The sequence below is a fragment of the Ictidomys tridecemlineatus genome, chromosome 8 (genome assembly GCF_052094955.1).
Source record: "Ictidomys tridecemlineatus isolate mIctTri1 chromosome 8, mIctTri1.hap1, whole genome shotgun sequence".
NCBI classification, from domain to species: domain Eukaryota; kingdom Metazoa; phylum Chordata; class Mammalia; order Rodentia; family Sciuridae; genus Ictidomys; species Ictidomys tridecemlineatus.
This window is the reverse complement of record NC_135484.1, coordinates 41,715,101-41,738,633: the sequence shown is the minus strand read 5'-3', so window position 1 is coordinate 41,738,633 and position 23,533 is coordinate 41,715,101. Positions and strand designations below refer to the sequence as shown.

Genomic DNA, 23,533 nt, shown 5'->3' with positions numbered 1-23,533 from the left:
GAAGGCTTCACACTGATAGGAATGATCCAGTATCAAAGGATAGAGTGCAAGAATTAAAGTAGGGGCAAAGGAGAGGGCTAAACAAAAAAAAAAAGAATTCTTCTTGAGTATTAGACATTTACAATGCCAAATTCAAAATTAAATAAAATGATGCTGCTGAAAAGTGAAAAACCACATTTCACTAATCCTCCTCTAAACAATGCAATAAACAAATTGAATCAAACTTATCCTCAATAGTTCTGAGGTAGAGGAAAATAAAAAACGAACAAAATAAGTAATACTAAACCAAGAAATCAAACACATTAATGAGATGGTCTCCTAAGTAAGGTATAATTAAAAACACATACAAATATGGTGAGAGTAAGAGACAGATAAAAGTACAAAATACACAGAAACACAAGCTTTATATATAACATAATGCTAAGTTCTAAATTATCACTATTAGAATTCAATGACCAATAACATACTGAAATTAGCAGAAAAACTAAATTACCTAACTTCAAATATATTGCTCAAATACAACTTAGTTGAAGATTATGGGAATGAACTTCAAAATACAATAAAGACCAATTGATTATCAAAGAAAAACTTATTAAAAGGCAAATAATTAAAATACAAACTTTTCTTCACAAAGTGATGTTGTCATTTTCTGTCTGAACACTGATGTTTTAAACTAGCAATTAACTAGACAGCATGTGGAAGACTACTGAGATACTAGAAAAAAATGAAGACAAAAATTATTTCACAGTAAAACAGAAAAATGGAACAAGAAAAGATACAGAAATATATGTAGCACTGCTTACTGGTACTATTGTTACCACTGTTTTATACGGCTTTCTACATGCCAGGCACTGTTTTAAGCACTTTGAATTTATCATATGTAATTCTTCCAACAATTCTATTAGGAAAATAATGCAATTATCCTCCATTTTACAGATGAGTGATGGTGCCCCACCTCACACAACTAGTAAACATCAGGTAGTCAGACTCAAGTCTACATTGCTAACCAACATAACTTACAATTCTACCTATCAAAAATGGGATGGTAAATTTCCGAGGGTAAGACACAATAATTTCACTTAGATATTATGAGAAAGTATACACTATGAAATTAATAGTATTCCCAGGAGCTTTGAACTGCCTCTTTATATAACTTAATAAAAACCTACTAAATCTTTTTTTTCTAAAAGGGACACTAGAGAAAAAACATAATACAAGGAATGTACAGAAATAAAACAAGAAATTCACTCAGTATATCAATAACACCAGGCAAATACCTATGTCATATTACTACAAAACTCAGAAATATATTTGCTATGTAAAAGGAGATCACATTGAATAGATTTCTTTCCCCTACTTAACCCTCATTGCTGCTTGCTATATAATGTATCTGATGCTATAAACTGAAAATTAAAATCTACTATGAAAAAACATTCTGAGATAAAGTGTATACCATCCAAAAAGCTGTAATAACTACAGCTTTTCTACATCTTCTCTGAACCAGAAAGCCCCAAAATGAAGCTATTAATAATTGTTATAATTTAACTACATTATAGTAAGACATATTAGTTTGTTAAATATTTTCAAAGTATATAGAGAATGCCTATTTTGCAACATACAAATATTTAACATAAATATTTGAATATTTTAAATAAAGTATTACAAAATATTTTACATAAACTATTAACTTTATAATAATAATGTATTGATATTAATGAATAGTAAAAAATATTAAAGTACAGATCTATAAAATATACTACAATCAGAGAATTCTAATTTTAGAAAAGTAATATCTTTGCTTCTTTTTTTTTTTAACAATTCCTTTATTTTATTTATTTATTTTTATATGCTGCTGAGGATTAAACCCAGGGCCTCGCATGTGCTAGACGAGCACTCTACCGCTGAGCCACAATCCCTGCCCTACTTTACTTCTTAAGTAGTGCATTATCATTGACTTCTCTCATGGCTGAAAAAATTACTTTACTAGAAGAAAAAAAAAATCATGAATCTATGAAAATGAAAAATTTCCTTAATTCAGCTGTTTTTAAAGGTAGTAATTTATAGGTGTGAAGCTTGTCATATGTCTATATACAACCAAAAGTTTGAGAATTTCGTAAGTCTATAACCCTACCTACTCTGCTTTATTTTCCACTTGAACATGCTTCATAAAATGTTAAGGAATATGAATTCGACCAGAAATATTTAAATCTCAGGAAAAGTAAAGCTGAAGAATAATGATCAACACCAAGAAGCAAAATGTGGGCTTCAAGATAAATCATCCACAACTGGGCCTCTTTCAAAGCTTTATTATGGCAAGAGTCTAATCAAATACCAACACAGGGAAGCCCCAGGTGACTACTGAGTAAACTAAATGAAACAGTCTCCAACATGCTTCTATTAAATCGAGTAAAAGTAGAAAACAAGGTAATCATATAGAACCCAAATTCAGAGAAAGACTATAGTATAAAAAATTGTTATAATTTATCTACATTATAGAAAGACATATTAGTTTATGTTAAATATTTTAAGGTATATAGAAAGTGCCTATTTTTTGCAACATATAAATATTTAAGATAAATTTTAAATATTTAAAATAAAATATTTAACATAAAATATTAACTTTATAAATAATGTATTTATATTCAACTAAAATAAACATTTGAAATAAAATTTAGCACCTTACCTGAGACCAAAGATATGTGATTGTTCATAGTTGAATAATGAATGAATCTTAGCTTCAGAATTCAAAATGATAAGTCTATCAATTATATCCTGGAAGACAGACAGAATGAGATTATGTTGACTGAAACTATTCAAAGAAAATTACATCAATAATATTCATTTAGATTTGTGGTTCTCAAATGTGACTTTATACTGGAATTACCTGGGAAATTGAAACAAAGCAAAAACACAAATCATGGAAACTCTGGTCCCAACACTAGAGGTCTGAATTACCTGGCTTGGTTCTATCTTGGGTACTAGAATTTGTGTTAGTTCCTAAAGTGAATCTGATGCTCAATCAAAATGGAAAACCACCAATTTATATTGCATTTTGAAACTAGTGAACAATTTATATAGTTAAAATTTCCAAAAATGTGAACTACTTTGAAAAGCAAATACAAAATCTACAAATGTGAAGCATAAAAGGTGAATATAAATGTTCCTTATCTAATAACTGTTGGAACTTTTATTAATAATAATTCTCTGGCTCATGTTAATAAGTGTTCTCCAACACTGGTTGAACAATGGAATCACCTAGTGTTTTAGTAAGCTATTTCACTGCTGTGACTAAAGAACCCAACCAGCACAATTGTACAGGGAGTAAAAGTTTATTTGAGGGTTCACGGTTTCAGAAGTTCAATCCACAGACAGCAGGCTCCATTCTTAGGGGCTCAAGATGAGGCAGGATATCATGGCCAAAGACTGTGACAGAGGGAAGCAGCTCATATAATGATTAGAAGCAGAGAGAGGGGTCTCCACTTGCCAGATAAAAATACATACTCCAAAGCCACACCCACAATGAAACATTTCTTTCAGTCACACCTCACCTGCCTCCAGTTAGCACCCAGCTAATACCATCAGGGATTAATCCAATGATTAGGTTAAAGCTATAACCCAATCATTTCTCCTCCAAACCTTCTTGTGCTAACACATGAGATTTCGGGAAGACAACACATCTAAACCATAACATCCAAAGAACTTAAAAAAAAAAAAAAAGTACATAAGATGCCAGGTTCTACCTAAGACCAACTGAGTTGGTCTAGACACTATGCCTAGGCTCAAATTTTGACTTAATAGTCTCCAAAGTTCCCCAAGATATTCCAACGTATACTTAGGTCTCAAAACTGTTAAGTCAAGTGCAGAGAGACTCTCATGACCTATGTGCCACTTGTTGTCCCAAACACTGACAATTTTAGCCTACTACTTTCTAAAAGCTTTTTCATATGCCCTGCTTTGGTGTAGGCCTAAGAAATTTATTCACATAAACATTTGTCTCTCTCGTTGCTCATTTTCCTAACCAAGAAATCTGCTACCCTTCATTGAGTTCAAATTGAGAATATTTCTGTGATCAATATAGCAAAATAAGGAAGGTTTTGCAAGGAAGTGAAGTAAAATTTATTCAGGCCTTTCTGAATGATGACACAAAAACCATATCATCAAATAAATAAGAAGCAAATGAATGAGCTTGTGAGGAGAAGAAAATAATGAGTAACTCAGTCACATTTAAAAAATAATAATTAAAACATAGTCAAAACTGGATTTTGGGTAAACTTCCCTAGTAAAAATGTATACCTAACATATAGGAAGGCACTTACTATTCTACAATACTTTGTAGAAATTTGTAATTAATACTAAAGCAACATAAGAGTTTAAATCAATAATTACTAATGAACTACATAAAAATGAGAATACTGTGAATTTTAAAAGATGGGATCCAAACAGTATGACAGACACTGACCTATACAACTGAGATTCATATTCCCAGCCGCATAGTCATATTCTTATTATTTGCCCTTCTCCTCAAATCTCTCCACTCTGACTGCCCTGATTTAGCCATAGAATCAGAGTCACAGAACTCTCATTAACTCAACCAGACACCTGGATATTATTATGTAAGATTTAATGGCAAAACTTGTTGCTATGTAGTTCTTCAAATAAGTAGATATTTTTACTGATTAAGAATTACTCTAATTTTTATGAAATGATCAATTATCATCACTATGTTTACCATAGTTAATCTTCATAGAACAATTGAGAACTGATTGTAAATCATGTGTGTCACTAACCTTTTCTACCTGAGGAAAGGCTGCCAGTTAATTCTATGAAAAGTAGTACCCGAAAGGATTATCATAGATTTGTCTTCATTAATGGGGTACTAGTATAGGTAGCTGAAATTTCCACAGCTATTTGAACACAAAACTAAGTTCAGACAATTTAATAGGTGGTAACTCCTTGTAACTCTAAAGTTCTGGTTATGAATCTAAGTACTAGATACTGTAGGAATAAAAATGATCCAAAGAGACTGTATTACCAACAAGCTAATGGAAGCGTAGATTGCAGCAATCTATCAATGATAATGCATTTCCAGAGAACAAATGTTACAGTAAATAATTTCTGCTTCCAAGAGGATTACATTGATGTATCACCACTTAGGGAAGAAAACGAAACTCCTGGGAAGCCTGTCTTATGGAGAGCTTCAGTTTCTAAGTACCATAACGTGTGTCAGGAAAGGAAGCAGCTTCCTAAATCAAGAAGCAGCTTCCGAGCAATAGGCTAATGAAAGTAAGGCCTGGGACTTGCAAATAGTAATCGGAAACTATTGCTTTTTAAAAGTATCATCAAGCCTGAGAATATGCTCAGTAATATGGCAGGTCAGACTGAGACCAAGCCTAGAAAAACAAACAGAATTCTATATTAATAGATATATATCTATTTATATAGAATGCCTACTCAATTTACAATGGTCACAAAGGCCATATTTGTACTGACTTCCTTTACTTAGGAAACAGGCAAGTGAAAGGTGAGAGTAGGTCAATAACAATGCCCCTATAATTCTTGCACCTGCTCTTCTATGAGTGGAATATCATTGGTAAGCCTATGAATAAAATTAAACCAGTCAAAGTCCTTCCTTGGGATTGTTTTAAAGTGGGAAAGTAAAGGAAAACGTCACACTCCTGTTTGAGTTATAGTGAGTTACATGGTGACACTATTCCCAAAAAGTTTTTCTGTGCCCTAACCCCCAGAACCTATGAATGTTAGCCAATTCAAAAAAGGGGGATCTTTGCAGAGATAATTAAGATTCTTAAAATAAGATCATTCTGGATTATCTTTGAAAACTTAAATTCAAGACAACTGTCTTTATAAAAAAAAAAGCACAGGTGGCACACTTTAGACAGATTTATGGCCACATAACATGGAGGCAGAAAGTAGAGTTGAGCAGCAACAAGACATGAAATGTCTAGAAAAGTCATAGGTCAAAGAGACAAATAAGAATTCTTCCCTGGAGCCTTGGGAGGGAGTATAGCTTTGCTGACACCTTGATGACTTCTGACCTCCAGACCTCTTCCACCATGATGTTCTTTCTGCCTTTGCCTTGAGCCTTGAGGAATGAACTCAGCCTTCTATAGAGTTAGACTACTAAAACTGTGATCCTCTAAATAAACTTTTTATCCTCTAATTGTTCTTGTCAGGTCTTATGGTCACGGTGGCAATAAAGCTGACTAAAGCCCTATCTAACACACCAACATGTCCTTATGCCACTATCAAAGACCTGAAAACTGTGATAGTAACTAAAAATCAATATAAAATTATACATGTTTTAGGGGAAGAATACTTGGTGTCATTTACCTTTAACTTACTAAAGTACATTGTGAAAGCTGTTCACAAGGGCTAGAATTTCACAGGATAGTAGATCTAAATACATGAAAAGATAAGGCATACTGTTCTTAAGATCTAAAAAATTTCTTAAAAATTGGGAAGAAAAAGAGCAACACAAACAGAAAAACAGGCCAAAAAATGAAAAATTTATAGAAAGAAAATGTCAATGGCCATAAACACAGGAAAAGAGCCAGGTGTGGGGGTTCATGCCTGTAATCCCAGCAACTCAGGAGGCTAAGGAAGAAGGATTACAAGTTCATGGCCAGCAATTTAGCAAGATTCGCAGCAATTTAGTGAGACCCTCTCTCAAAATAAAAAATAAAAAGACTGAGAAAACACCTCAGTGGTAAAGCACCCTTGGTTCAATCCCTAGTATAAAAATAAATAAATAAATGCAAATAAACATAAGAAAAAATATTCTGTTAATAACAAGAAAAATATAATTGTTGTATTACCTGTCAAATAAATACCTTCTGACCAACCACTGAGCCACATTTCCAGTCCATTTTTTTTGTTTTATTTTGTTTTTGTTTTTTGTTTTTAATTTTGAGACTGTGTCTCACTAAATTGCTTAAGGCCTTGTTAAATTGCTTAGGGCCTTGCTGAGGCTGACTTTGAACTTGGCATCCTCCTGCCTCAGAGTCCTGAGAGGCTGGGATTACAAGTGTGTACCACTGCAGCCAACAACCACATAATCTTCTTAAACAGCCTACAAAGACAAGGTACTATACTGCACTGATTGGACAAAATGATTATTCCCAGTGAATGGAAATCCAGCAATGTATGGTATATAATACATATGAATTTTTAATCTAGTAATCATGCTTCTGGAAACACTGCCCCAAGATACTATGGTAGGCAGAATTCTAAGACAGATTCCAAGATTCTAACGTTTTAAACACAAATAAACTAATATAAAGGGAATTTTGTTGATGTAACTAATGTCCTTAATCAAGTGACTTTGATATGGGAGATTACCTAGAAGGCCCAACTCTAATCAAATGAGCAATTTAAATGCAAAGTTTTCCCAACCTGGTCACAAAATAGGAATTCTGAGAGATTCCAAGAATGAGAGAGATGTGATATGAGGCGAGTTTTCCTATTCTGAAATGGAAAGGGCCAAAGAACAAAGGCCTGAGATATGCCTCTAGAAAGTAAAAGAAACCACTGGCAGACAATTAATACCAGACACTTAAACCCTCCTGCATCCACTGACTGAATTCTGCCACAATAATAATAGTTAGGAATTAAATGTTTGCTCAGAGCCTCTATAGGAGCACTTGGCCTTGCCAACAACTTGATTTTAGCCTTGTAATACTCTAAGCAGAAAACTCAGGCAGTTTGTACTGGATTTCTGACTTACAAAACTATGTGCTAATAAATAGGTGTTTGTTTTAAATTGTTAGGTTTGTTAGGAATTTGTAGTACAGGAATAGAAAAGATACAGACACACTTATAAATATAAGCCAGACTAATAATTTTGACACCATTCCTATTAGCAAAACAATGGGAAAAAAACAAGTTTCCACCAATAGGAGACTGGATAAATAAAATATAGCACATCTACACAATAAAGTATTATGTGACTTTTACAGGGGAAAATGGATAAAAAAGAGTTCTAGTTTCTGCTAAGAAATAATCCAAAATATGTAATTATGAGAAAAATGTAAAGGGAAGGTCAGTGTTTACAGTATGTATTCTTCTGCTTAAAAAAACTTAAAGGGAAATAAAACATATTTTTTAAAATGACATTAGAAAAAAATAGACCAAAAAACAAATTTGTTACCTATAAAGCAGTGTAAGAATAGCCATGCTCTTTATTTCTGCTGTCTAATATGGTGGCCACTAGCCTATTATATCAGGCAGAGAGCAGGTATTTAAAAATTTGAAATGTGGGTAGCACTTAAAAATAATGATTTTTTATTTTATATAATTTTTATTATTTGATTTGAATAGAAACTGTGCTAGTAGGTATGGTATTAAAGATTAACGTCTACAAAGGGAAGAGGAGGGAGGATTAATACAGAAGCATATTATATACATGTACCTACTTATATATCAAAATTGCATAATGGTTTTTCATAATTTGGTATCATTTTAACTACAGCAAGAAAAAAAAAAGTAAAAACTTCTTTAATTCTAAAACATTCTGAAACAAACCTATTAATTTAGTGGTAAATCAGGCAAAGCAGAAATTTAGAGGCTAACGTGGCAGAGGTTTATTTACATCAAATGATTTTTAAATCATGGTATTTTATTTATAAAACCCCAAAGCATATGCTAAGGACAAAGGAATGAAATATGTATTTGTTGACTGTATTTTGTTTTGAAACTATTGCATGTACATTTTACCATACAGCAAATAAATATTTTTGTCCATGTAATAAAAAGCTTAAGAATTAAGACTGTTCATGAAAAAAACAAAGACAAGTAAATAAAAAATACCAATATGAATTACTAATTTATCTCAATAATGAAAACAAAACAATCTGCTATTTCCCTTCTCTATCGACTGAAATGCACAGAAATAAGGTCAACTCTTAAGGGAAGTTTTTAAGTAACAATTTCTGCCAAAAGGTAAAAAAGTCTTTGAAGATGGATCATTCTATACCTGAGCCACAAAATGCACAAAAAGAGTCTAGAACATCATACATAAGAAAGTAATATACTGAACAGTTGGATATGTGCAAATATTCAAAATACTCAACAGCAAAGAAGGAATATCTAAATCAAAAGCAAAAAAAGACTGCACTGGATCAAACATATACATAGATAAACCAGAAGTTCATAATAATAACACTAAAACTTCCTTTTTAGAGATAACTATAGCACCAATCATTACTCTGAAAATTAACAAACAGTCAAGAAGTTATTCTGTCTTTCCAGAAATAACTGCATTTCAGGTTACCTTTACTAAACCTTTTGTTAAAGAATTTTATTTAAATTTAAAAAAAGAATTAGAATCACCACTTCACACCTGCTAATGAAGCAATGAATCAGTGAAACAAAAAGAACAAACCAGTTTCTCCAATAATTCAATAGTGTGGAAACAAAAGGGATGGAAAGCTGTTTAGAATAAGAGGAATTTAGAAGACATGAAGACTGAGTATACATATGGTCCTTGTTTAGATCATGACTTAACCAACTGTAAAAAAAAAAATAACTTTAAGACAATGACAGAAGCTTCTATATGGATTACATATTAGATACTATCAAGAGATTATAGCCAGTATTTTGAGATGATAATGCCATTAGGATTTATGGTGGTAATTCAAATCAAAGTAAAAACAAAAAGGTCCTTATCAGTGACACATACTAAATTATTTACTGGCAAACTGACATTATGCGTGGAATACCTAATTCAGGAGACAAAACCAGAAGTAAAAAGGAAGAAACTGGAAAAGAGGCAGAATTTTCATTAAAAACTAAAATTTAGTGATAAGTATATAAGAGTTCATTATACTGTTTTTTTTCTTTTTTTTTAATGCAAGCTTGAAAATGCCCACAATAGAAAGGAAATAGCCTCCATGTGTGCACAAATGCATACACATACACACATTCACACACATAAAACCAGACTGCATCCGGTTTTCACACTACTTCTGCTTAGTATGAGGATAACTTATAAGCTGAGACTGAAAGAAAAGGCAGTTAGGGTCTCACTTAAGTACTCTAGAAAAGAAATAGGGGTCTGCACTAAGGTGGTCTTAATAGGAATGGGGAAAAAGGTATTGGAAAGATGAAGTTTATGAAGATGGTGATTTATTACATTTATAGAGGAAAGTCAGCAACAACTTCCAGGTTTCTCGCTTGTTTAATTGTATACATGATGGTGTCATATACTAATATAAGAAAACAGAAAATGGAATTGATTTAGGAAAGAAAAACACTACATTATGTTGTAGAAATCATTAAGCCCAAGAGTCAAATGAATTTTCCAGATGCCCATTATCTAGGGGAATCAAAGTACAGATCTAGGAGGAAAGTTATAGATAAAAGTCATAGAGTTGTCAATATTCAAGTGAAGCCATGAAACTCAATGAAATCATTCTAGAGGCTATGTGACAAACAGAAGAAGAGAAGTACAGGAAAGACCAGAGAAAGTGGGAGAAGTATATCCCATATCCAGGGGAGAGGAGAATGACAATAAGGAGTGAATCAAATGTATTAAATGATGCAAAGTAGTAAATTGAGTTAAAGGAATGGGGAGTTTCCCTGGGATTAGGGAATTAAATATTTATTGATTTTTGGCAGAAATATTTCAGTTAGGCAGTCAGACAAGATACCAGATTACAGTGGCTTCTTCAATCCATAAAAGAGAAAAAAATACCAACTTCAAGTACAAGTGATTTTTCAGGAAAGAAAGCAAACCACAGGGTGGTAACTATAAGAAGACAAAGATCAAGGGAGTTGTTACTTTTAGGTGGAAAATCTATATGCATTTGAAAGATGATGAAAAGAAATGATTTTTCTACAGTGTTGAAATATAGTGCTTTTGGGAGCAGTGAAGTAATAAAACTATTTTCAGTTAAATTTCTTAAGGTTAAATAGAAGACAAATACTTCAATAAGTGAAAAGATAAATTTGAATATACACTAAATAAGAAAATAAACATTCACAACCTTGCTCTACATTAAATAAGAAAACTCATGGATACCTGTTTCCTTAATCCATTTCTTTAAAGCCAATAATATTGAGAATATTTATTTTAATAACTGTTTACAGGATGTCTACCTCTGCTAGATTCTATTGACAATATATCCCTCTTTCCTTCAATTACTCCAGTGTTGTGATAGAGACCAGTGTATAAATGGCTAACTATATAAACTACTTAAGAGGCATCAAGAGATAAAATTTAAGCATAAGAGGAAACTGGAAAACTTCAAGAAAATAACAGGAGCTAGATAAAACTTTAATGATACAAGGGTCTATGTTTCATTTCACGTAAGTTATCAAAAAATTTTCCTAAAAAAAGTTTTTTAAAGTTCAAATATTTAGGATTAGTAAAGGTTAAGAGTATTCAAAAGAACAAAACTGTGTTTAAAATATGGGACAAAATGATTAGAAAAAAGTATTAATTAATAATGGAATTTCAGTATCAAATAATAATTTATTCATGTTTATATGCATATATTTACATTTATGTGTTTAATTCATAAATGTACCCCAAAGATAAATATACTTTAAAGGTTAAATTAACTTTCTGAGTATAAAACAAGTCTCAAATTAAATAAATATGTATATACTGCCCTCATGGGACAATAATATATAGTTCATTAAAGTAGAAAATGTATTGGACTCCTTGGATATAATTTATTCCTAATTATCCTAGCCAATGAAGGAACAGTACTGTATAACTAATAACATAATGAATCATCTAAAACTAATTTCTACATAGATTTCTGCTTAGATTAAATCACTTTCCTAGTAGAGGAGAAATAGCCCTGTGTTCTGATGCATGTAGGGGCAGTAAAGTGGCCTGGATTAGATCTCTACTCATGATAATTAAAGAATGTATAATCCTTGGTTATAAATAATCAAATTAGCCTTTAAATGCCATAAACAGTGGTTTATTTTTTTTTCTTCTTTTTTGCCCAAATCACAATTAAAAGAAAATGACTTACAATTATACATGTTGGGACTTCACGAAGAGAATATTCCACTTTGTTGGGAAGCTCTTGATTGCCTACGAGCTCATATACAGCAGGATAGGATAACAAGTTTACCAGTGCTAGGAAAGACTTACAGAGAGGGGAGAAAAGAGTCATTTGAATGGTTTTTTTGTGTTTTCCACCAATACCCAAGGAAAGAGTCAAATGTTATATTTGTTTCATTATGAAGGCTAATTTTTAAAAAAATTTAATTAATCTACATCAACATAGCACACTTATATATAAGCACAAAACATTTAATAATCTAGCATTGAAGATGCATAATACTACAACTATTACAGAACATATAGAAGAGTTAGAAAACATTTTAAAATGTTATACATCTCTTAAAAATTTGATTGTAACAAAAAAATGAAATTACCCATGTCTGTCATTCTTCATATTACTATATCTGATAGTCAAGAAAATAAGAATTAGAAACTCTAGGCAAGACAATACACCCTGTATTTTCTTGCCCTCATTCATAAGATCATCTTTTAATACATCCACTAGAAATCCAACTAGTCTATACATTGTAGTTAATTTTAAAAAGTCATGGCTTTTCCTATCAAAACAACCTCATTTTTCTAGTACAATCTTACCATGATAAACCTTCCATGAAACTTTTTTTAATGTTTATTTTTTAGTTATAGTTGGACACAATACCTTTATTTCACTTATTTATTTTTTGTGGTACTGAGGCTTGAACCCAGGGTCTCGCATGTACGAGGCGAGCGCTCTACTGCTGAGTCACAACCCCAGCCGCTCCATGAAATTTTTAAGCTCCTCACTTTGTTTAATCCACTTAAAAGCAAATAAGAGTATTTTTTCAGGCAAATTTCATTCTTTGGCTTCCCAACTCAAAAGCATTCAGTCAGTGATTGTCCATCCCCAACACCAAGGCTAAACTCCTCAGTTTGACATTCAAGGCACTTTACCCAGTAATTGACATCTTTCTTCTCTTCCATCTCAAAATCCTCATTCCATTACTCCCCAGCTTGAAGTCACCATTTCAAATATACCTTCAGCCTCCTCTTAACTAAATGCCACCTCAAAATACTTTTCTTACTCATACTAACAAGTTCCTCCTACCACTTCACTTAGTTTTCAAGGTTCTCACTATATCTTGTCCTAAGACTTTCCAATTAACTCCATCTACTTCTAGAAGTTTCTTTACTTTGTCAATACTTTCACCTTTTGTTTGTATAATATTAATCGTATTTATTTGTAGTTATTAAGTGTTCTACTTAATGGTTAACATTTTTAAACAATTTCCACTAAACTTAGAAAATTAAAAAGAACACAACTCAATGTTTCACCTAATACCTGGAAAAACTTAAGTTACCAAATAAATGGCTGGAACAAAGACAAATACTCAGAAGAGTGATGGCAGAACTACTCCGTAATTTCTTATTTTCAGGTTAAAATTACTCATTACAAAACATAATATAATCTTTTATTTAACAGTATAACCATTCCACAGTCTTGTTTTAAAACCTGGAAAGGAGAGTTTATTTTATATCTCTTCCCTTATACTAAATGCAGTGTTACTTAACAAATAATGGTGCTTATATGGTGAATGTATTCAGTTCTAAAGGGATTAAAACAAGTACTATTTCTGAATAAAATATGAATTCACACTAAATTTTTTTAAGTATCCATATTTTTCCAAATAATGTAATATTCCTGAAGATGGAACTTCTAACCAACATAGAAAAAACATAATCTATGACTTAAAGTATATGGATAGCTATAAAATTGTCAACATAAAAACTTAGTTGTCATTTAAAGTTAGTTTACTAATCTAAAAGTATGCATTAAAGAAAAATGCTGATTATCAAGGAAAGAATGTTTAGGGAGTACGTGTATTAAACTCATATAGAATCAATTTGCAGGGAATCTAAAGGGTTCATGGCCTTAGGAAACCACTACATAAATTAACCACCTGGTATTGACTAGAAAGATGATTAATGAAACAGATTTCAAAACAGCTTGACTTTAATTCAACTCAATATTATCATGAAAATATAAATTAAAAGAACAAGTTAAAATGCTTTATAATTTGGATATGCAAACATTTCATATTGTTCTTAATATGAATCCAGCAATATTTAGATACTATTATAGATAAATATTTTTAAGTTTAAAAATGGCTTTTCCAACTATAACAATAACATATCACAAAAAAACTTTTAATAAATGTCCATTGTGATAGAACAAACAATACAGTTTTTATATAACACATGTATCATAATACATTAAGGGTTTCTGTATTATTTATATATGAACAACTCCATCTGTATTTAGAGAACCCTTTTCTCTTAAGAAATGAAACAATTTGGACCACATATATAATTATGTTAACTTCTGATATTCTAGTCTAAACAAATTGACAAAAATAATTCAATAAATATATTTAAACTAAAATAACCTTAACAGAATTTCAAAGAGATTCGAGAAGACTTCAGCAGCTTATCTCTAGAAGAAACAAATCCGTTTCTTACATGGTAAGCATTTTTAAAAACAAAAGCATACTGCAAAACTGGTATATATTAAGCAGTTCTACAACTAAAAATTTTACAATTTACATTAGTTTCCCACAAAAATACTGCTAGTGTCAGACATTAATTAGCTTAAAATTTGTATTAGCTTAAAACAGAAATCTACTCATGACTGTTTTGAAGAAATGAATATGTACTGTACAATAATAAGGAAACAAATGGGAGGTCAAATATTTAATACAGTTTAAGACTAAAACATAAAAGTAATCATGTAAAGCCACAAATTTTCCTTGCATTAAAAATATTTCAGGGTGATTTGATCATCTATTCACTTATTTATTCATTCAGAATACTTTTACTCCAGAAGATTGTCACTAGTTATGCAAGATGCTAATAACAAAAAATATGAGTAAACGAATACTCCTTGCCCTCAAGGACTCGCAGAGTAATGTAGGACAAATATACTATCAGATCATTTCAATCAGTGCCTTAAATAGCCCTATGGTACTATACAACAGAGAGGGGTGGTGGGTTATCAGGAGGATGACACTGCATAGCAAAGTAAAGAGAGGTGAGAAAGATGGCTACACAGGGAGCAGGCTGGCTCCAGAGATGTGGCTATTTAATTATCTTTATCCTCTATGAAAAGAGGAACTAACAACTGTTTTCAGAAAATAAGTGAAAATAAGTGAAATGTTTTACTTTTTAGATAGAAAGTTCTAAAGGAAATGATTTTGATAGTACTCAGAAAGTGGCTCAAAGAGGTAATTTCAAGGCTAGAGGTAACTCCATGGTAGAGCATATGTTTAACATGCATGAGGCCCTTAGGCCAGTACAAAAATAAAATAATAATAATCTCAGAAGAAAAGAAGTGAGAGTGTAACAAGAGTACAATTCATGCTTTCCTGCATGAACCTACTGCACGACCACTGGTGGCTCAGTTCAGTTATATGTATCTTTAAAGAAATTTGCCATCCTTAATTGTTAAACTAATGGCATAAATGCTACTTTTCACTTATTGGTCTTTTACATCTGTGGGATCTTCATTCACACCACTTTCATTATTAATACTCAAAATTTTGGATCTTTCCCTAATTAATCTAGTGAGGATTTATTTCAAAGAACTGACTTTTGGCTTTGTTACATTCTCTAGTTTGTCTTTGTTCTGTTTCATTGATTTCTGCTCTAATCTTTATTACTGCTTTCTGCTTTTGCTTTGGGGATACTTGTTCTTTTTCTAGCTTCCTTGAGTAGAGACTTCAATCATTAATTTTAGATCTTTCTTATTTTCTAATATAAATATTAAAGCTAAAATTATTACTCTTAACACCTACATCCAAAAATTTTGATACACTAAATTTCCATCCAGTTTGAAATATTTCCCAGTGTCCTTAGTAACTTTCTCTATGATGGCCTGTTATTCAGAAGTATGATGTTTAATTTCCAATTTTTCTAGTTTCTAGTTTTCAACTTTTTATAATTCTATTATTGTCATAGAATGTACTTTTTATTATTCCAATCATCTTAATTTAGACTTCCATTTAGCTCATGAACAACTGAATCTTTCTTTCACCCCCCTTTAATCTCACATTTTATCTTTCTATTAGCTTAAGTTCACTCTTTCTTCTGCCATATTTAAATCTTCTGTTAAATGCACCTGAAAATTTTTGTTTCACACAAGTTTTTTTTAGTTTAATAATTTCTATCTGGCTCTTTTGTATAGTTGTTGTTTATCAGTGATTTCTGCTTCATTCATTCATTGTATGCATATTTTCCTTCAGATTCCATTTCTAATAAATGCTAAAAATCTTTGTAAAATAATTCCAACCTCTTCATTTCACCATTATGTCTTAGTTGCTTTTTATTTTAAGTATAAGTCATATTTTCCTTTTCCTTCAAACATCTAATAATTTGGGATTGTATCTCAGGCATCATGTGAATATATTAAATTCATTATACAGATTCTGGATTGGTTAAATTCCCTAAAGAAAATGTAGGTTTTTAAAATTTGTTGTTTTGTTTTGTTTTGTTTTAACTTAGCAGTTAATGTTGGCTGGACTCAACCTCTAAACCCTTACATCTTTGGTAGGCATGATCTGCAATCTCTACAAAATTAGAAATTCAAGCTTACTTTAAAGTATAGGGGTAAGCCTGTGTTTAATTCATTGTTTAAGGGTTAGGCTACATATCAGAAAGAAAATATATGTACAGAGTTTGAAGTGGCATCTACATGGCATAATCTTTCCCAGGGAACTACCTCCATTTTCCAGCTGCTTTGTAGGGCTAAAATGTGTATTCTGATTCTTTAGGGGTTTTAGTCTATATTTCTATCTATGGAGTATCAACTGGTATTTGTCCTCAAGCAAAAATCTGATAAATCCAGAGAGTCAAGTAGTACCATCAATACACTGACTCTCTTTCATTTTCTGCCTATTTATTCATCACTGCAATACTTTTAACCATTCTATTTTAAATTATTTTCCCAGAATTTATAGTTTTTACAGAAGTGAAATAGTCTATCAGTCTAGAAAGAGGGATTTCTGAAATGTTGGGTTTTTCTTTTTTTATATATCTAATTTTGTGACAACCTTTGGAAAAAATAATCCACATTCCCATAAAGTCAATTTAGGAATCATCTTAATCTAAATAAAATAAATAGGTTAATGTAAAAAAGTCATTTAATTATACAGAACACTACATGGGTGTTAAATTTTTTTTTCTGCCACATTATTCTAAACGATAGCATCTTCTCTCTGCCCACCAAATAATAATGACAAATAGTCATGAAAATTTTTTATTATATTCAAGCCTATGGCCAAAAAGCTTCTTGGATTTTTGTTTTCATTACTTGGATTTTGTTTGTTTGGGGATCTGTTTTTTCATAACATGACTGGTGCATTATTACTCTTTATAAGGGAAAGAACTCTAATAAAAATAATATGAAAAAAAGCAAATTTGAAAATGTTATTACCAAGAAATATTGGTATTTTTATTGTTCACTAAATTTATTTTGAAAAAAAAAACTAGATATGAAAAAGAGGGGAAGACATATTAGGGAAGTATTCTGATTACAACTAAACATAGATAAAGCCTGAATGAAGTCATTTCTGTAAGATACATTTCAAATATGTATATTATTTGTTAAATAACTTCTTACCTTTTGACAGCTTCGGTCAATAGGATCCACTGGAGTAGATCTGGGATGGGTTACCCTAACATCATCACTTCCACATTCCAGAGTGGACCATAATTCATTTATAAGTGCACTAATAAACCCTAGGAAGAATTATTAATTCATGTCATATTTATAGTATAATATTTCCTATGGAAGAAAGATGATCATCTCTGTGAAAGACTGGTCTACTCTCACAGAAGATATATACTTGCTTATTCTATAAGAAATAATCTCCACTCTTGATAAAAATGATATCTGCTATTGTCAGTATATTTTTATGACACCAACACCATAAAAATCTTCAATGAAAAAATTCTGAAAAACTATTTTTCTAAATGACTGCTGAATCTGAGTTAAAGCTTTCATCCTTGGCCAATAACAGCTCTGTTTTTCTTTTTAAAAATTATAAGACTTATACTTTCCTCTGCAAATGAGCTAAGAGCACAAGACAGCCTGAAAGGCTGTGTGCTTTGGTATGAAGGGAGAGAAAAGAATGTATAAGGAAACAGGGTAGGCATCAAAAGAATATAAGTATGTTTTTTGGCAATTCCAATTCCATAATTAGAAATAGTTTGCATTTCATATAACTTTTGCTTCAATACAGACATGGCACCAGAAAAGAGAAAGAGAGAAAGAGAAAAAGAGAGAAAGGGGAGGGATTCTTTCATTGTGACAAAATATAAACCCCAAAAGCACTCCCCCAATGACCTACATACTCCAGCCACACCCCACTGCTTTCAGCTACCACTCAGTTAATCCCTATCAAGGGATTAATGCACTGATTAAGTTAAGTCCTTCATAACACATAATTTCATCTCTAAACCTTCTTGCATGTCTCACACATAAACTTTTGAGGAACACCAAACCATACTGCTATGGTTAGACATGTGGCATCCTCCATATATCTAAACCATGCGGCTACGATTTAGATATGTGGTATCTCCAAAAAGTTAAATGATAGGAGGTGTGGTGTGACTGGAGCAGGTAGATCATCAAGGGCATGCCTTTGGATTTTATATTTTGTCATAATGAAGGAAATTCCCTCTCCCTTTCCCCCTTTTCTCACCCCTTCCTGGTGCCATGCACCTAGTTGCTTTTCTCTGCAACTTTTTTCCACCATGATGTTCTGCCTTACTGCAGGCCCTGAGGAATAGAATCAGTCATCTATGGACTGACAGCTCTGAAACCATGAACCCCAAAATAAACATTTCTTCCTCTAATTGTTCTTGTTGGGTCGTCTGGTCACAGCAAAAGTAAACAGTCTTTAAATACTTCTCATGTGTAATACTATATAACTAAATGAAAATGAATGCTGAACTTGATTATTGAATTCCTCCATGAAAAATCAAATCATACAGAAAAAGTAAAAATACCTAATTATAATCTCAGTAAGCTCATAATATTTGAATAGTAAGAGTCCTCTCCTATAACAGAAAAATGCAGGCTCTTAAAACAAAAATACAAGGGTTAAAATTTTAAATCTGCCAGTTTATTAGCTGTACATGTGTGCAAAGATCCCTTGGGATCTTGGGAGCCCAGTTCCCCCATTTGAAAACTGACATAATAATAGTAAATTTTAGGGTTCCCATGAAGTATAAGTGGGATTATAAATGTAAAGTTCCTAGTATTGTAACCAAAACATCATAGGAGCTCAGGCAGCAGAAATCATCCTGCTTTTGTCCTGAAAAAAAACTGCATTTAACCCTCTCATGAAAAGCTTGATAATTTGGGATGGGGGGTGGAGCTCAGTGGCAGAATGCTTTCCTACCATGTGTGGGGCACTGGGTTCAATCCTCACAATCCTCAGCACCACATAAAAATAAACAAAATAAAGACATTCTGTCCATCTATAACCACAAATAAATAAATAATTTTTTAAAGCTTGATAATTTGATGATACAAGGTTCAGAGGCTTAATGGCTTGACCAAGAATAAGATCAGAAATTGAATCTAGACTTCAAATGCTTCAATTAATTTGCTTTTGTGTACTATATACCACATGAATTTTATTCTAAGAAGAAAACACATGTAGTTCAGTTTAGGATACTTATTGTCCAAAAACATGTTTCATTATGCAAGTAGCACAAATTACTTCAGCCAAAAAAATAAATTAAAATGTACTATAAGAAATACATATTCATTTAAGGAGAGATTCAATAGTGATCACTGATGTCATGATTCATCAACTCTAAGCTTTAAAAATACAATCAGTATCTCTATTAGGAATTATACCTTATTCAGTGCTCAGTAAACCTTAACATATGACACATTAAGTTCCCAGTGTTTTAACTTCTAACAATTCCAACTGATATTGAATAATACTGATTGCAAACTCCAAAGTTAGTGTGTAGGCTGAGTGATTAGAAATGCTTTCAAAGGGGCAAGAAAAGGTATAAGGAAATGGTATGTATGTATGATAGTCATTATAAATAAATGTGAATTTGGACATACATATAAGCCACTGAAAATGAGCCTTAGAGAATCCTGTCAGATGGGACTGTATCCAAAAGAGGATGATATCCTGGCTCATAAAATGATGACAGATTCTTAAAGAATCAAGTATATTTTAGTTTAGTTCATTATATATCATTGCTTTAAGAAAAAAGTACAAGGATGTATACATTTCATATAAAAAAAAATTTCTCAGTGGAATTTCATGAAAAATGAAATACAATAAGGAAATCCTGTAAGTTCAATATAAGGCTTAACTTGGATAAAAGAACTTATGAGTAAATATCCTGGTATTTGATCACACCAGTTAAATTTTCAGTTTTCTTGCTCATTCTAAATAACTATACTTTTAATTAAAACAAAACACTTACCTGAATTTTGTAGTGCTACTGCACCTGCTGCTGTTGATGCCACTTGTGTAACCAAAACTCCATAGCCAAACTTTTTCTGCCTACTTATCTAACAAGTAAATAAGACAGCAATAAGATGCAAAAAAAATCATGCTAATGTTTCATTCATACATGTTACATACAGAGTTACTGCTTTTATTAATAGGAATATCAAATATTCCTTCAAGACGATAACAGCAGGAAAAAAATCAAAACACTACACAAAAAGGAGTCTTTACAATTTTGACAATCTTATTTCAGATCTGCATTCTACTCCTAACTCTATAACCTTCAACAAGTCACTTACCTTTCTTGACCTAAGTCTCCTCAAACATAAAATAAGAAACAAACCAGATGAAAAGTGAGAGTGCCTCCAACTCTAAATTTTATTGCCCTATTATTACTTTTTCAGTTGGTTCCTCAATAAATGTCCTTATTAATAAACCTCTATTGACTTCCAGTTTCATTATGCTTTCAAGCCATCTAACAACTTTGATTTCTTCTTAAAATGACAATTATTTTTAGAGGCACTATTCCTAAAGAAGGGAATAATCAAAGAGAGTCCCAGTTGTTAATATACCAGTTTCTAACAGAGCACTATAAAAATTCTCAAATAATTTGTTTTACAAATATTATATATGTATTCAGGGTAAAGTGCCAAAGTATATATAAATCGCTTAGCATAAATCAGAATAAAAAATAGAGAAATATATTACAATATGAACTCTGCCTCAGACTGGTTAAAGTCACGTGGTTTATAAAATGTCTGACTTCTGAACAGCTACCATTCAGAGTTTATATATTCTAAGCATTTCATTGAACATATTTGTTTTTAATCTCAGAATTTTAAAATACAAACTGTACTCTCAGTTTTAAGGGCAAAAAAGTACAAATTAGGAACTAAAAACAAAACATGGGGAAAGTAAGGCTTATTTCTCAAATTTTCTGTTGCCATGTCTTTATAAGTTTGTCTTTCTTTTCTATCTTTATTAGTCACATTTCCCATTTTCCTTAATTCATAGTCCAATGTTCAATAAAAGAGGAATCATGCACTGGATGAAGACAGCATTGAAGCACAGATATAACTAAATTCTCTATACTAGAAGTTCATTTCAATAAAACAAAATAAAATCATGTATCTACACATATAAACCTAATATCATGAGACCATGAACCAGTATAGATACATTTTATCCACCAAATGTAATCAGGGAAATTCATTCAGAAATGACTTGTTTTTCATGTGTACAGACAAGAAAAGATTGAAATATTTGTTTTCTTATAGATTTAAACAAAAGCAGAAAATTAGAATTAAAGACAGTAAGAAGGGGGAAAAAACAGGCATTAAGCAATCTAATAATGTCAAACACCACAGCTGCAACAAGACAGAGAAGGAAAACACTTTTACACTGGTAACAACAAAAATTACACTTGATCTTAGCCAGAAGGCCAAGAAATAACAGAGAAAAACACTTAAAAGCAATAAAGCACCAATTTAAAAAAAGCAATAAGTAAATAGAAGGAAGATCAGTAGAATACAGAAAGGGGAAGAAGTGGAGGAAAAGAGGAAATACAGAGCACTGAAAGAGAGCAAAATATATTCCATGTATGTATGATTGTGTCAAAGTGAATCCTCTATTATATAAACTACAATGCTCAATAAAAACATTTAAAATAAAAAAAAATACCTAGGATCCTAAAAAGACCATATCTCTAGGAATATATACTCAAAAGAAAACTGAATACAATTCAGTGGCCTCTGACTATCTGATTAAAGATTAGCTCATATTGTAAATTTTATTTAACAATAGAATTAATCCCTCTACCTAGGTACATGTATGACTGCACATATGGTGCAATGCTACATCGTGTACAACGAGAGAAATGAAAAGTTGTGCTGCAATTGTGTACAATGACTCAAAGGCATTCTGCTATCATATATACTCAATTAAAATTAATTAAAAACATATAATCCTTCTATAAATAATTTTGTGCCTTTTTAAACACTGAAGCATAAACATTCAAACATACATATAGATTCAAGTTTTTTTTCCTCTAGAAGTTATACCCAGTTTCAGTACATACAGATGTTTGATATCATATTTATAAAAACAGCAAGATGATTAACTGAATTTTTAAATTCATCTGGCTGTTTGCAATTCTGTAAACACAGTCACAGACACCAATATCAATTCTCTAATGCTTTCCTAAAAACAATATCAAGTATTATGATGCTATATGGCTTTTTAATTGAGACTTAATAACCTCTCCCTGCACAGAGAACAGAATGATGCTCTTAATGGCTTTTAAACAACAAAAATTCCTTTTTTCTGTGACAGATGGTAATACATACCTGTAGTTTTTTTGCATATTGGTTGAACATAAATGTCACACATTCATTGATGGCACCTGTTCTTTGAAGAAGTAGTAATCCTTTGGGAGTGGCAGCAAAATTTAATAAATCATCTAACAAATTCTCTTCCCAAGCCATACTGAAACAGGTAAAAGAAAGATAGAGCTTTTTTTAGTACACTCAATGAAAAGAAAGATGATAGCCAATAAATAAATTTATGCATACACAAATGGTAGCTAACTACTCAATAGATATTTTTAAGTAGAACTGAAACAATGGTTTATTAGATAGTGATTTATTTTATTCCTATATCTTCTATACCAATAATTTTCCTTCACTGAATTAAATATTAACTCCATATGTCAGCATTTCTATTCCACCACTTCTCTCATCCATGCCTTAAGTTTATTCTACTCTCCCGTTATAATTCTGCTCTTTCTGGAATCTCTAATCCTTGACTCTCCATTATTTCTGTACTTTCTATTCATTATAAAGTTCTGTTTTCTGACTTCCTAAAGCATATTTTCTACATTATCATTTTATTTTCATAGGTTTTTATTTTATTTGGGGGAAATGTCAATTTTTTTCTTAGTAAACACCTATAAGAAAGACCAACTATTTGCTCCTCAGAAAAA

At 31.5% G+C, this 23,533-nt stretch overlaps 1 protein-coding gene across 7 annotated transcripts in view; it reads right to left on the bottom strand.

Moving 5' to 3' along the window:
- The window catches only part of Tbc1d32 (TBC1 domain family member 32), a 191,059-nt gene that overhangs the window by 97,006 nt on the left and 70,520 nt on the right, over nt 1–23,533 (bottom strand). For all 7 annotated transcript variants that reach the window (XM_078019309.1, XM_078019310.1, XM_078019311.1 and 4 more), the window contains 5 exons: nt 22,899–23,037; nt 20,528–20,615; nt 17,688–17,806; nt 12,003–12,119; nt 2,684–2,772 (listed from right to left, as the gene is read on the bottom strand). In XM_078019309.1, coding sequence (XP_077875435.1) covers nt 2,684–2,772; nt 12,003–12,119; nt 17,688–17,806; nt 20,528–20,615; nt 22,899–23,037 — 552 coding nt within the window. The remainder of the gene's footprint in view (nt 1–2,683; nt 2,773–12,002; nt 12,120–17,687; nt 17,807–20,527; nt 20,616–22,898; nt 23,038–23,533) is intronic.